Below are 15364 nucleotides of genomic sequence, written 5' to 3' on the forward strand. Positions count from 1 at the left end.
AGGTATTAAAGTTAAATGACTATATTCTGCAAGTTAATAACATATAAAGCTTTTGGGCTTTAAAGTTTTGGCTACTTTAAAGCCAAATCATTCGCTAGCTGCCGCGCGGCACGGTCACACTGCGCAGTAAGCGTTTTTTAGCGCCTTCTCGCGCTGGTTCACTTCGTTCACTCGTTCGCAACGCGATGTTTTGAATACATACATTTTTTCCATTCTCGCCAAGTGAAGTTCATCCGCCAGACCGAAGATTTTTAGTCGAACGTGCTAAATCTATGAAATTAACTGTGTTTTATGAATCAATTAGGGCGAGCGGAGCTGCAAAATTATCGAGTAGGTAAGTGAAAGTCGCCGCAGTGCAGTGAAAACGGCGCGAAATGCGAATTGCAAGCGGTCGAACGGGGAAAATGTGAAATAGACCAACGCCCAAGTGAATAGGCCACGAAAAAGGAGCCACCAATAAAAGGCAGAAGTGGCAAAAGAGAGCAAAAAGTATCTTACTCTTGCTGTGCGAGTGTGTGTGTGTGTTTTTGGTTTGGGAATGAGAAGTGTGCTAAAATATGAAAACCAAGTGATTTTTCGCTACATCTCAACGTACATAATAAAAACATCATCGATTAAAATTGCCTGCTAACTCATATATTTCGACGCTGTCGCCGTCGCTGCCGGCGTCGCTGCCTCTGCCTCCGATGATGACATCATTCGGTTTTTGGTGAGAGCGCGTAGCGTGCGTGAGTTTGTGTGTGTGCTTGTTCGAGTAATCGAATTGGACGAGTGTTGTTCGCATTTTTTTTGTATTTTTTAATTTACTTGGTGTAAATGTGCCTCAATGGTAGGGCCAAAACTTTGAGCTGTGAATTAAAATTATGAAAAACACGGTGCTGTGCAAAAAAGAAGCGCAAGCCTTAAGTAACGTTTGCGTCAGTTGTTCCGTTGGTGATAAAAAATGAAGAACACGGCTATCGCCTAATCGGAGATATATATATATATACATATGTATCATACATTGAGGTTGTTCGTGTGTTTGTGAGTTTTTATGAAATACAAGCGGTGCGCTCTTTTTTCTTCCCCATAGATACGCATACGCCTATGCACTTGGCTGAAATACAGTTACGTGCTCACCAACACATCGGCTAAAAATAACACACACTCCCCATTTCCCATTTCCCTTGCAACCCCACCCACCCGCCATTTCACCTCCCCTCAGAGGTCACGAGTTGAAGTTTCTTTTCGAAATTACGAAGAAGTTAAAAGACACAAATATACAGAGCTGCACTTGCCCAATGTTTGTTTGTTTGTGGGTTTGTTTGTGTTTCACCTTGTCGCTGCTGTTCTTGCCTTGTTGTTGTTTATGACAAATCACACACGTACAGTTGTAAACACAACACACACAGACACACACACCCTCACCCGGACCCGCACCCACACCTACAAACATACAGGCATTCAATCAAATGATCGCCGAAAACTCATTAACTTGCTCATAAATGGCAGGGAAAACTGGTTTTTCCTTAGCGAAGACTCAACTTTGGTGGTGGTTTCATTTCCAAGTTTCCAAAGTTGAACTCTTGGCCTGTTTAATTGAACTCGCAGTTGCACACACGCCCCGCTCTCTCTCGCTCTCTCTATTTCTTCCGTTCTCACTGTGTCTCTCTCTGTGATGAACTCACACTGGAAACTAGAGGATCGGATCGGCCATCATAATTAAGTCTAGAAAGCACCAACAATTTGAAGGGGGGAGGTGGGGTGGGTGAGGTGTGTAAGCAGGAGAGAGCTAGCCCGTGAGAGCGACTTGTGCAGTTTCCACCCCTCTATCCCTTGCTCGCTCCCACTTTCAGCACTCCCACTCCAACTGCACCACCTTCCAGATACAGATATATAGATACAATAGCACACTCTCTCCCTCTCTGCCATTCTACCCATCTCTGCCGCTCCAGTTTTGTTGTTGCTCGCTCTCGCTCTCTCAAAGTTTTAAGCTTCGTTTTAATAAAAATATTACGTAATACTAAGATAGAAGCTGCTGCGTGCGTGTGTGCTGATTTTGCTTTTGTTTGTTTTAACAATTCCCGCTCGCACTATGGTTCTTGTTGTTCTTTTCACTGGGTGTTGTTGTTGCGGTGCTCTCATAAAATTAGTACAAATGAAATCAGCAGCTTAGTTAATTGTGTAAGCGGGAAGAGGAAGAGCGAAGTGTGGAGGAGGACGATAACGAACGATGGGAAAAAGTTATGTTTGCTGCTTTTGCAATCGTGTGCGTAGAAGGGAATGACCCCGGCACCTGTGCAAAAGCGAACGGGAATAAAGGTCAAAGGACATTAGCACAAAAACCCACTGGTATACAGAATAAAAGGGGCTTGATTCAATCAGTGATTCTATTTTTGACCTAGGTCGGCAAGCTTATATTACTTAATTCAATGAATGAATGAGGCAATTCAGTGAATAATTCAATGCTTGTCTTACAAGTAATTTAAAAAATATCATCATATTGATTATTTATGCATTAAATGTATTAAATATAAACATCTACGGACATAAAATACAACTTTCAATACAATTAAAAGAAAAAATTATTAAAATTTTGGGAAAATGTTGAGTTCTGCATTAATTTCTGTGTTCTCCTAATTTGTAATGTGAAAGCCGGGGAGAAAGTGCGCAATAAACCAAAAAAAAAAACTATGAAGTGGAAAAAGTACAGCCCAAGTACTTCGCCCATTTTCATTGCAGTCCAAAAGCTTGCAAAAGTGTGAAAAACGCTGCGATGTGTGAAACCGAATGGATTTTCGAGGGCCAGCCAACTGGCGTGTGAATAGGTCATAATTTCAAATCGTCGGCTACGTCGATAAAAACAAGTAAAATACCAGTATACAAGCCCATGTAAATGAGTGATAGACATACGGACACACGTAAAACAAAAAGCTCGCCGATGGAAAAATGGAAACTGAATGGGCCCAGCATGAATATGATTTATGAAAATGTGAAATGTGTGATGTGTGCTCACAGTCGAGGTCATAAAGATAGCAGCGAACTTTAGCAATCGAGCTGAAATGTATTATTTATTTACTACTGATATTTGATGATTATTTATTGATATTCCCTATCGTTTTTACTATTTAATTTCAAAAAATAACAAGAAATAGTTATATGCAATGGTTAGAGTAAACTATTTGTCAATGAATGGGCAATTAAATAACAATTAAATACAGTAACCTATGGTGCATTTACATGGATGACACCCCTAAATGAATGAAGCCCGCATGTAAAGCAAACCCTCAGTAATTAGCTACTTGTTATGTGGATACAGTATACACATATATGTACATATGTACCTTTTTTTTTTAATTTTTTTTGTCTGCCGTTTCGATGGTTTTTGTGAATTGAATTTCCTGCAATTTCACGGTTTTGCCATTCGAATCCGGCTGGGGGAGGTCCGCCCCAGTTTTATGTATTCTCTTTTTTTCTTTTTTTTTTTTGGCCAGAGAGTGATGTAATCGCTTTAAGTCATAGTGACAATTACGATCGGACATTCTAGTGGTGACCCCGGCGACCCGCGTGACGCCATGCCATCCCGCCATGGCAGCCCAAACCCAAACCCAAACTCAAAATGAAAACGAAAACTGACATACATAAATGAATCACCAGCCGCTGCTGACAATTATCTAACCGATTTTCCCAACGCCTTTTCCAGTGATTCTCTTCTGAAGGCAACACATTCGGTTTGGACTTGAAAGGATAAACTTAGCGGAACGACGAACGGAGGAGTGGCGAGCTCCCTTTAAACGAAACGACAAAACCCAAACACTTGACACTCTATACACACTATAGACAAGCAGCTATCAACTAACTAAATTAAGCACGAAACCACTGTGGAAACCGTAGATCCCCAGCCATGACGACGGACATTTCGATTGTTCGCTGGGATCCCAGCCAGGGTCCTGGCAACGAGTACATCGATGAGTACGAGTACGATGGCGGCAACTCCAGTTCCCGACTGTTCGAGCGGTCCAGGATCAAGGCTCTGGCCGAGGAGCGTGAGAGTGTGCAAAAGAAGACATTCACCAAGTGGGTGAACTCGCATCTGTGCCGGGTCAACTGCCGCATTGCCGATCTCTATGTGGATATGCGGGATGGCAAGCACCTGATCAAACTGCTGGAGGTCCTCTCCGGCGAGCGACTGCCCAAGCCCACCAAGGGCAAGATGCGTATCCACTGCCTGGAGAACGTGGACAAGGCGCTGCAGTTCCTGCGCGAACAGCGCGTCCATCTGGAGAATATTGGCTCCCATGACATAGTCGATGGCAATGCTTCCCTCAATTTGGGCCTGATTTGGACCATCATCCTGCGCTTCCAGATCCAGGACATCACCATCGAGGAGGTGGACAACAAGGAGACCAAGTCGGCCAAGGACGCCCTGCTGCTCTGGTGCCAGATGAAGACTGCCGGCTATCACAATGTGAACGTGCGCAACTTCACCACCTCGTGGCGCGATGGCCTGGCCTTCAATGCCATCATCCACAAACACCGTCCGGATTTGGTTCAGTTCGAGAAGCTCTCGAAGACGAACGCCATCCACAACCTGAACAATGCCTTTGACGTGGCCGAGGACAAACTTGGCCTGGCCAAGCTCCTCGATGCCGAGGATGTGTTCGTTGAGCATCCGGATGAGAAGTCCATTATCACCTACGTGGTCACCTACTATCACTACTTCAGCAAACTCAAGCAGGAGACGGTGCAGGGCAAGCGTATCGGCAAGGTGGTTGGCATTGCCATGGAGAACGACAAAATGGTCCACGACTACGAGCACTTCACCAGTGATCTGCTCAAGTGGATCGAAACGACCATCCAGTCGCTGGGCGAGCGGGAGTTCGAAAACTCGCTGGCCGGCGTCCAAGGGCAATTGGCCCAGTTCTCCAACTACCGCACCATCGAGAAGCCGCCCAAGTTCGTCGAAAAGGGCAATCTGGAGGTGCTCCTGTTCACCCTGCAGTCCAAGATGCGGGCCAACAACCAGAAGCCCTACACACCCAAGGAGGGCAAAATGATTTCGGACATCAACAAGGCCTGGGAGCGATTGGAGAAGGCGGAACACGAACGCGAATTGGCCCTGCGCGAGGAGCTCATCCGACAGGAGAAGCTGGAGCAGCTAGCCGCTCGCTTCGACCGCAAGGCGTCCATGCGTGAGACCTGGTTGTCGGAGAATCAACGTCTGGTCAGCCAGGATAACTTCGGCTTCGATCTGGCGGCTGTTGAGGCGGCGGCCAAGAAGCACGAGGCCATCGAAACCGACATCTTCGCCTACGAGGAGCGTGTCCAGGCCGTGGTTGCCGTTTGCGATGAACTGGAATCGGAGCGTTATCACGATGTGAAGCGCATCCTGCTGCGCAAGGACAACGTTATGCGCTTGTGGACCTATCTGCTGGAGCTCCTGAGAGCGCGCCGTATGCGCCTGGAGATCTCGCTGCAACTGCAACAGAACTTCCAGGAGATGCTTTACATCCTCGACAACATGGAGGAGATCAAGCAGCTGCTGATGACCGACGACTACGGAAAGCATCTGATGGGCGTCGAGGATCTGCTGCAGAAGCACTCACTTGTCGAGGCCGATATCAATATCCTGGGCGAGCGCGTCAAGGTGGTGGTTCAGAACTCGCAGAAGTTCTTGAGCGACGACCCAGAGTCGTACAAACCCTGCGATCCCGAAATCATTGTGTCGCGCGTCCAGCAACTGGAGGATGCCTACGCAGAGTTGGTCCGTTTGGCCGTGGAACGTCGCAGCCGATTGGAGGAGAGCCGCAAACTCTGGCAGTTCTACTGGGACACCGCCGACGAGGAGAACTGGATCAAGGAGAAGGAGCAGATCGTCTCCACCGACGAGGTGGGTCATGATCTGACCACCGTCAATCTGATGCTCAGCAAGCACAAGGCCCTCGAGTCGGAGATCACGTCGCACGATCCCCAGCTGCAGAATGTGGCCAAGGTCGGGTCGGAGCTGATCACCGAGGGTCACTTTGGTGCCGATCGCATCAAGGATCGATTGAAGGAGATCCTCAGCAAGTGGGACCACCTTCTGGACCTCACCAAGTATCGCCGTCAGCGCTTGGAGAACGCCGTCGAGTACTTCCAGCTGTTTGCCGATGCCGATGATGTCGATAACTGGATGTTGGACACCCTGCGCATTGTTTCCAGCGAGGACGTCGGTCGCGACGAGGCCAACGTACAGTCCCTCCTAAAGAAGCACAAGGACGTGGCCGACGAGTTGAAGAACTACGCCGAAGTGATCGATGCCCTGCACAAACAGGCGGAGAGCCTAAAGCTAAACGAGGCGGAAAAGGCCAATGTGGACAAGCGCCTGGAATCGATCGACAATCGGTACAAGGAGCTCACCGAGCTGGCCAAGCTGCGCAAGCAGCGACTGCTCGACGCACTCAGCCTGTACAAGCTGATGTCCGAAGCGGATGGCGTGGAGCAATGGATCAAGGAGAAGACCAAGATGCTGGACACGATGACTCCTGGCAAGGACATCGAGGATGTGGAGATCATGAAGCACCGCTTCGAGGGCTTCGACAAGGAAATGAACGCCAATGCGTCGCGCGTTGCCGTGGTTAATCAACTGGCCCGCCAGTTGCTCCACGTCGAGCATCCCAACTCCGATGAGATACTGGAGAGGCAGAACCACCTCAACCAGGAGTGGTCTACCCTGCGCGAGAAGGCCGAGGCCAAGATGGATGATCTGAAGTCCGCTCATGGCGTCCAGACCTTCTACATTGAGTGCCGCGAGACCATTTCGTGGATTGAGGACAAGAAGCGCATCCTTACCGAAACCGACAGCCTGGAAATGGATCTGACCGGAGTGATGACCCTGCAGCGTCGCCTCAGCGGCATGGAACGCGACTTGGCCGCCATTCAGGCCAAGCTCTCGAGCTTGGAACGCGAGGCCAACAGCATCGAGGATGAGCATCCTGAGGAGGCCAAGATCATCCGCGAGCGTATTGCCCAGATCGAGTTGATTTGGGAGCAGCTTACCCAGATGCTCAAAGAGCGCGATTCGAAACTGGAGGAGGCCGGCGATCTGCATCGCTTCTTGCGCGATCTCGATCACTTCCAGACTTGGTTGACCAAGACCCAGACAGACGTCGCTTCCGAGGACACTCCCACTTCCCTGCCGGAGGCTGAGAAGCTTCTGAACCAGCATCAATCGATCCGCGAGGAGATTGACAACTACACTGAGGACTACAAGAACATGATGGAGTACGGCGAGCAGCTGACCTCCGAGGGAAGCACCTCAGACGATCCGCAGTACATGTTCCTGAGGGAGCGCCTGAACGCCCTGAAGGATGGCTGGGAGGAGCTGCACCAGATGTGGGAGAACAGGCAGGTGCTGTTGTCGCAGAGCTTGGACCAGCAGCTGTTCAACCGCGATGCCCGCCAGACGGAGGTGTTGCTCAGCCAGCAGGAGCACTTCCTCAGCAAGGACGATACCCCAGTCAACCTGGAGCAGGCTGAGAATCAGCTGAAGCGCCACGAGGCCTTCCTCACTACCATGGAGGCTAACGACGACAAGATCAACACCCTGCTGCAGGTGGCCGACACCCTGGTGGAGAAGGATCACTTCGATGCGGACAAGATTGGCAAGCGTGCGGAGAACATTACCGGACGTCGGGATGACAACCGTCAGCGTGCTCTGGACCAACACGAGAAGCTCAAGAATCAGGTGAAACTGCACGAGTTCCTGCAGGATCTCGAAGAGCTGGCCGAGTGGGTGCAGGAGAAGTATGCCACTTCACAGGACGAGTCGTACAGGAGCGCAAAGACCATCCACTCCAAGTGGACGCGCCATCAGGCCTTCGAGGCGGAGATTGCCGCCAACAAGGAGCGCCTATTCGAGGCAGAGAAGTCCGCCCAGGAGCTGTCCAAGGAGAAGCCCGAGTTCAAGGACGTCATCGAGCCCAAGCTTAAGGAGCTGGCCAAGCAGTTCGACGACCTGGAGGTGCACACCAAGGAGAAGGGCGCCATGCTGTTCGACGCCAACCGCGAGGTGCTTGTCCAGCAGACATGCGACGACATCGACTCCTACATCACCGACCTGGAGAAGCAGATTGTCAGCGGAGACACTGCCAACGATCTGACATCCGTGAACATCCTGATGCAGAAGCAGCAGGTTATCCAGACCCAGATGGCGGTAAAGGCTCGCCAAGTGGAGGAAATCGACAAGCAAACCGAATACCTCCAGAAGACTGTGCCCGAGGAGAAGATCGAACCGATTGTGGTGAAGAAGACGGCCGTGCTCGAGCGCTTCGAGAAGATCAAGGCGCCGCTTCTGGAGCGCCAGAAAGCGTTGGAGAAGAAGAAGGAGGCCTTCCAGTTCTGTCGCGATGTCGAGGACGAGAAGCTCTGGATCGACGAGAAGCTGCCGGTGGCCAACTCACCAGATTACGGCAACTCCCTATTCAACGTGCATGTGCTGAAGAAGAAGAACCAGTCGCTGGCCACAGAGATCGACAACCACGAGCCGCGCATCAATGCCATCTGCAACAATGGCCGCAAGCTGATCGACGAGGGCCACGAGGATGCCAAGAAGTTCGAGGCACTGATCAGCGATCTGACCCAGAAGTGGCAGGAGCTCAAGGACGCCATCGAGAACCGACGGAAGCATCTGCTGGAGTCGGAGAAGGTGCAGCAGTACTTCTTCGATGCCCAGGAGGCGGAGTCCTGGATGAGCGAGCAGGAGCTGTACATGATGGTCGAGGATCGCGGCAAGGACGAGATCAGTGCCCAGAACCTGATGAAGAAGCACGAAAACCTGGAGCAATCCGTGGAGGACTACGCCAACACCATTCGCCAGTTGGGCGAGGTGGCGCGTCAGTTCAGCGGGGATGACATCTCCTCCGGCGATGCCGTGGCCGTCAAGCAATCGCAGCTGGATAAGCTCTATGCTGGACTGAAGGATCTGGCTGGCGAGAGGAGGGCTCGCCTCAACGAGGCTCTGCAGCTGTTCATGCTGAGCCGCGAGGTCGACGATCTGGAGCAATGGATCACCGATCGCGAGGTTGTGGCCGGTTCCCAGGAACTGGGCCAGGACTTTGACCACGTCACCCTGCTGTCGGAGCGCTTCAATGAGTTTGCCCGTGACACGGAAGCCGTTGGCGGCGAGCGAGTGGCCAAGGTGAACGGCATTGCCGATAATCTCATCCAGGCCGGACACTCTGATTCCGCCACCATTGCCGAATGGAAGGACAACCTCAACGAATCGTGGCAGGATCTGCTGGAGCTGATCGAGACCCGCACCCAGATGCTGGCCGCTTCCCGGGAGCTGCATAAATTCTTCCACGACTGCAAGGATGTGTTGGGCCGCATCCTGGAGAAGCAGCATGGTGTGTCCGATGAACTGGGACGCGATGCCGGCTCCGTGTCGACGCTGCAGCGCAAGCACTACAACTTCCTGCAAGACCTCACCACCCTATACTCACAAGTGCAGCAGATTCAGGAAGAGTCCGCCAAACTGCAGGACGCCTATGCTGGTGACAAGGCCAAGGAGATCACCAATCGGGAACAGGAGGTGCTCCATGCCTGGGACAATCTTCAGGCGATGTGCGATGCCCGCAAACAGAAACTGGCCGACACCGGCGACTTATTCCGCTTCTTTAACATGGTGCGCATCCTGATGATCTGGATGGAGGACCTCGTCCGTCAAATGAACACGTCAGAGAAGCCGCGCGACGTGTCCGGCGTGGAGCTGCTGATGAACAACCACCAGAGCCTTAAGGCCGAGATCGACACACGGGAGGACAACTTCGGTGCGTGCATCTCGCTGGGCAAGGAGCTGCTCACCCGCAACCACTACGCCTCCGCTGACATCAAGGATCGCCTGATGACGCTGAGCAATAGCCGCAATGCCCTGCTTCGCCGCTGGGAGGAGCGCTGGGAGAATCTCCAGCTGAGTGAGTAAAACTCTATATTTAAAAGGTACGCCCTGGTTAATCACCGATTTTCCATTGTATTCGTATAGTCCTGGAGGTGTACCAGTTCGCCAGAGACGCTGCCGTGGCCGAGGCCTGGCTGATCGCCCAGGAGCCTTACCTGCTCTCCTCGGAGCTGGGCCACACAATCGACGAGGTCGAGAACCTGATTAAGAAGCACGAGGCCTTTGAAAAGTCTGCCGCCGCCCAAGAGGAGCGCTTCAGTGCTCTTGAGCGTTTGACAACAGTGAGTGCTTGCTTGCGAATATATTTTTAGTATAGCCCATAACATTTAAACGTCCATTTTCGCTTTCAGTTTGAGCTTAAGGAAATGAAGAGGCGCCAGGAGCTGGCGGAGGAGGCGGAGCGACAACGCATTAAGGAGGAGCAGGAGGCCAAGGCCGCCTCAGAGGCGGCGGAACAGGCCAAACGAGAGGCTGAGCGACGCGACGACGTGGATGTTGGAGCCTCGCACGACGATTCAGGTATGAAGTATAAACTGTTACTTGGTATATATAGGATTGTTGAAAATAATACAGCAACATACATTATTAATATAACAATAGCATTCAACATTTGTTGAATACAGCTTGAACATTTTGTGTGTTTATTTTCAAGAATACTGTATCATAGTCCAGTTGTCCTTTGCCATATCCGCAACCAAATCCATATCCACATCCACATCCCTCCCAGCCGCAGTGTCAAGATCCCAGTCAAGATAGCACTCAAGATCCTGCTGCAAATCTCGTCTAACCAAAATCTCTCTTAACGTTTTCTGTCATTCAATCATGCCTACTTAACCAAACTCAAACCAATCTCATCTTGCCACGGATTAACCAACTAACCAATCAACTTAAACCCATGAAGCGGCCAAAGACACGGCCGTCGAGTTCGAGCGCGTTGTCGAGATCCAAACAGGTATAAAGCATCATTATGTAGGCGCAGATCCATGTCCTTTCGCATCTATGTGATCCCATGGAGCTTATTCATTTCGCTTGCGTTTATTTTTAATGTTGAAAACCCCCTGGCAATGAAACTATTAACTAATAATTTTCTTGTCTGTTTCCTAGAACGAGGTGCAACCCCCGGCGCCGGCGAGGGACACGAAGGCTATGTGACACGAAAACACGAGTGGGACTCGACCACCAAAAAGGCCTCCAACCGATCTTGGGACAAGGTAAGGTCATTTCCATTTAACTAATGGATATAAAAGCATTTTGCAAGAATGCTTAAAAGAGTTCAACATTAAAAAGTTTGCATTTATCATCCATAAACCCTTTTTGTTTCTCAGGTATACATGGCTGCCAGGGCCGGACGCATTTCTTTCTACAAAGATCAGAAGGGTTATAAGAGTAATCCCGAATTGACCTTCCGCGGTGAGCCCAGCTACGATCTGCAAAACGCTGCCATTGAAATTGCCAGTGATTACACCAAGAAGAAGCACGTTCTGCGAGTCAAGTGAGTAGCAAAAATATTATCCATATTGTGTATACCCATTTACTTATCGGATATACTTTCTATATATTCGCTTCATACAGGCTCGCCAACGGAGCCTTATTCTTGCTGCAGGCCCATGACGACACCGAGATGTCCCAGTGGGTGACCTCCCTGAAAGCCCAGAGCGATTCGACAGCGGTGGCCGCCAGCAGATCCCAGACTCTGCCCGCCACCTCACAAAAGGACGAACCAAAGCGCAGATCGTTTTTTACTTTAAAGAAAAAGTAAACTAACAGCCGTAACGCAACCATAAGCAAGAGCAGCTAATTAAAACAAATAACAAATAATATGATGACAAATGATATAATACAAAATACAAAACGACAACAAATTATACAGCAAAAATTAAGAAGAAGCAAATATATATTTTTTTTTCATATATTTAAACTTATTTCGTAATGAGAAAAAAACAAAAAAACCGACAAAAACTTGCAAGAGAGAAGAACGAGCAAAACGTAAACAATTATTATGCTTATCAAATTTGCACGATAAATACTGCTATTATGATTAAACGTATGTATCTTATTTATTTAAACAAATACAAAGTAATATAAAGATAAAAAAAAAATACAAAAAACATACAAAAAATTTGAGGAAACCAACTCGTGTATGCATTTCAATGTATTCGATAAATAAACGAAATATTCCTTTAAAGTACACCAATTGCCGGCGAATTGATCAATTACCGCTATCGCTTATTGATTTTGGCAATCGAAGTGCAATTTATTGTGAAGGTTTCTTGATTGCTATTTTTAAATGAATTAAGTTTGAAATTCCGGCAAAATATTCGTCGGATTTGGGGATGATCTACTGGTATCTATTGGCTCTTTTTCGTTGGAATAGTGGATCTAGACTTAATTATCAGACTGATCAGCCGATTGAAGGGAATCTCGAAGAACACCGTCATTACAATGGCCAAAAGGTAGCACACCACCGAACAGGAGATGGTCAGCATTATCTAGAAGAAAAAAAATAGTTAATTAATTATATGGATCCCTATTAACATAGTTACAGAACTCACTATCATGGTGTTGTCCGGTTTAACATCATTGTTGAAGGAGTGGTAGAAGTACATGATGACAATGGGATTCAGCAGGTAGATGGCGTAGGTGAACTTGCTGATCCGCTGCACCAGCTCCGACTGCAGGAGCGCCAGCAGCCAGCGCGTAGGAGCATATGAGTCGCTGTTGTCCGACTTGGTGCCGCAGATGATGAGATGGCTGGCCGACGTGGTCACCACAACCCGCAGAATGACCATGAATGTGACAATAATACTGGTGGCTGGCAGCTCATCCATGGCCACCTGACTTGTCAGCCAGCCAATGCCCACAATGGCCAACAATCTGACCCACCAATTTGGCATTACCAAATCGAAGGGAGTGCGCGTACCCTTGACGTGGGAGTAGGCATAGGAGCCACCAATTATGTAGGCGAGCATGCGGATGAACGGGCTCATGTACGACCACTCGTTGGTGTGGAATAGCTGCTCGAAATTGGAGCCCACCTCCTTGATCTCCATCATGACAATCGACATCAAGGCGCTGAACACCAGCAGCAGATGGATTAACCACCTGACCACATTTGGGTGCTTGGTGTGCGTGAAGAGCAGCAGCATCGCCATCATGTGCAGCTGCATGTCGCAGCCCAGCGACCAGGTCCACGATCCGCACATCACCTGAATGGGAAACAGGTTCTGGATGAAAAAAAAGTTGCGTACGGCGTTGCGTCGGCACAGCTCGTCCTGCGGATCGGTTATATGCAAAACGGACACTTGACGCTGGTACTCGATGACGACCACACCCATCAGGATAATCACAAATTGCAGCGGAGCCAGCCGGCAGTATCGATGGATGAACTGTCTGAGGTAGCGACGCCCGTTACCCAGGAGTCCATCGCTGGCGATATCCTTTTGCAGTTGCTCGTCCTTGATGAAATTCAAAACCGTCAAGTAACCACTGCGATGGTAAAAAGAGTTTCGCTTGAGTTTGTGCTTCCACCTAAGGTACTCGGATTCCATTCTCACCTGACCACAAAAAAGATCTCCACCATGCTGGGCCAGTAGGTATGCCGCATGGTCATCGACACCAGCTTGCTCAGCATCTCGACCGACTGATCCACGGAGAAGTACTTGTACCAGATCACATGGACGCCAATCAATGAGAAGGCGGTGAGCACTCGCAGTCCATTGATGGGTCTATTCTCCTGGCTGGGATTAACTGGCTTCCAGGCCAGCTGCCAGTTGGCGCCCAGATCAAAGCAGGCCAGGATGCGTGAGTGTTGGCCAAGACCAGTGGAGGCCACGAGAGTCAATAGGAAGGTCACACCAGCCACTACAAAGAACATTTGCACAGCTCCACTATTAAAGAAATGGGATTTAAGCTCTGGTTTCTTGGCATAAGCCAACTTGGCATCCATATCCCAGCAATGGAAGGACCCTTTCTCGGCCATCGCTCTTCGGATGAGTTGCTCCACCTCCGGGACGTCACAGGTCGTGGGCATACAGAGGCCAATGTGCAGCAGGGGATTCTCTTTGATGGTCACCTCCAGTTGCCACGGCGAATTGGATTCAATGTAGGCCACCAGATAGTGGAACTTAATGGGCGAAACCGAGCGCAGCAGGCGGAAATTGCTGGAGGTCATATCCCGGAGCATCGGCTCATTGACGGCGCGGCAGGTGAATCTGTTGCCCAGCCAGGTGCTCTGGCCCATCATAAAGTTGGAGTAGCCCTCGCCGGAGGCGTCAATAGCTAGCGATTGCATTAAATAGCAAATATTTAAATATAAGGATTTTATTTGAATAAAAAGTTATCCTTCGGTGATTATTTGCGAGGACTTTTAAGCACCCTGCACACCTACCTTTCAGTGCCCAGGACTGCTGATCCTGCCAAGATTTTCTCAGTTCCAACAGCTGCTCCTCACACTTGGACAGTGTGGCATTTTGATGTTGAGGAACCATTTCGATGAGGTCCTTGAGCAGGGATTTCGATTCACAGTTCCCGACATCGCCGAGCACAGCGATAATTTGGATAAGTAGCAGAACGAGGAGCATGATTACGATCGGAGGATTGGGGGCAGAACACCTCAGTACTTCACGACAGACGCCGCACAACTAATTCTGTGCCGGGGATGAAGCAAAGTCTAAGCCGATCCACATAATCTCCGTTTATTTAGGGCCAAGTGATCCGTGACGCTCTTTAAGATCTGAGTAGTTGCTTTATAGCTTACATCTGTACTAAACCTGAGCTTGTTTTGTCGTTAGCACGAATGACAGCATGTTGGACTTCTCGACTGAGGTTTACCTGGTACGGGTACGGATAACCCATTTGTGTCGGAAATTACTTTTACTTTTAGGTTGTGCTTATTAATTTAAACAATGCTAGAAAGGGTAAACACTAATACTACATTGTCAAGAAATTAGGCAGCTTATTAGAAAATAATAAATATTCTGCAAATAGTAATTAAACAAATGCACGTTCAACCAGGTAAGCAACTAGTAACGATCGTACCTCTAATATGCAAAGTTCAGACATGGTCAATCAATTGGGCAGTTTATTGGAAAATAATAAATATTTTGCATATAGTAATTCAACAAATGCACGCTCAACAAGGTGAGCAACTAGTAACGAACGCACCTCTAATATACAAAGTTCAGACATGGTCAATAATTTGGGCCGTTTATTGGAAAATAATAAATATTTTGCATATAGTAATTCAACAAATGCACGCTCAACAAGGTGAGCAACTAGTAACGAACGCACCTCTAATATACAAAGTTCAGAGAACCAGTTTTGTAACGAACAGTGATTTTACATTCGACATTACATTGTTCCAAATTCCCTTATCCTTTTTTACATATTTAGTAGTCGATTTGGCACATTTTCTGGTGCGCATCGTCACTACGTGAACTACCATCCAGA

The 15364-nt window shown here is 48.9% G+C and overlaps 2 protein-coding genes across 5 annotated transcripts; one reads left to right on the forward strand and one right to left on the reverse strand.

The window, feature by feature from the left end:
• Nucleotides 1-167: 167 nt before the first annotated feature.
• LOC120457051 (spectrin beta chain) lies at nt 168-11828 on the forward strand. 4 transcript variants are annotated; one of them, XM_039644221.2, is made up of 8 exons: nt 169-334; nt 3683-9932; nt 10001-10197; nt 10267-10435; nt 10818-10868; nt 11021-11127; nt 11242-11408; nt 11489-11828. In XM_039644221.2, exons 2-8 carry the CDS (start codon nt 3884-3886, stop codon nt 11673-11675), a joined length of 6927 nt encoding a protein of 2308 aa, XP_039500155.1. In that variant the 5' UTR covers nt 169-334; nt 3683-3883; the 3' UTR covers nt 11676-11828. The 4 variants fall into 4 exon arrangements, with proteins under 4 accessions (XP_039500159.1, XP_039500155.1, XP_039500156.1 ...); XM_039644222.2 differs by having other exon boundaries at nt 169-330; XM_039644223.2 differs by lacking the exon at nt 10818-10868 and having other exon boundaries at nt 170-334.
• A 126-nt stretch (nt 11829-11954) lies between these two features.
• Nucleotides 11955-14614, reverse strand: LOC120457052 (O-acyltransferase like protein). The gene is made up of 4 exons (XM_039644226.2): nt 14304-14614; nt 13471-14194; nt 12469-13402; nt 11955-12405 (listed from the first exon to the last, which is right to left on the reverse strand). The coding sequence occupies exons 1-4, from the start codon at nt 14494-14496 to the stop codon at nt 12265-12267; spliced, it is 1992 nt and encodes a 663-aa protein (XP_039500160.1). The 5' UTR covers nt 14497-14614; the 3' UTR covers nt 11955-12264.
• Nucleotides 14615-15364: the final 750 nt, after the last annotated feature.

The sequence above is a fragment of the Drosophila santomea genome, chromosome X, assembly GCF_016746245.2.
Source record: "Drosophila santomea strain STO CAGO 1482 chromosome X, Prin_Dsan_1.1, whole genome shotgun sequence".
In the NCBI taxonomy this organism is placed as follows: domain Eukaryota; kingdom Metazoa; phylum Arthropoda; class Insecta; order Diptera; family Drosophilidae; genus Drosophila; species Drosophila santomea.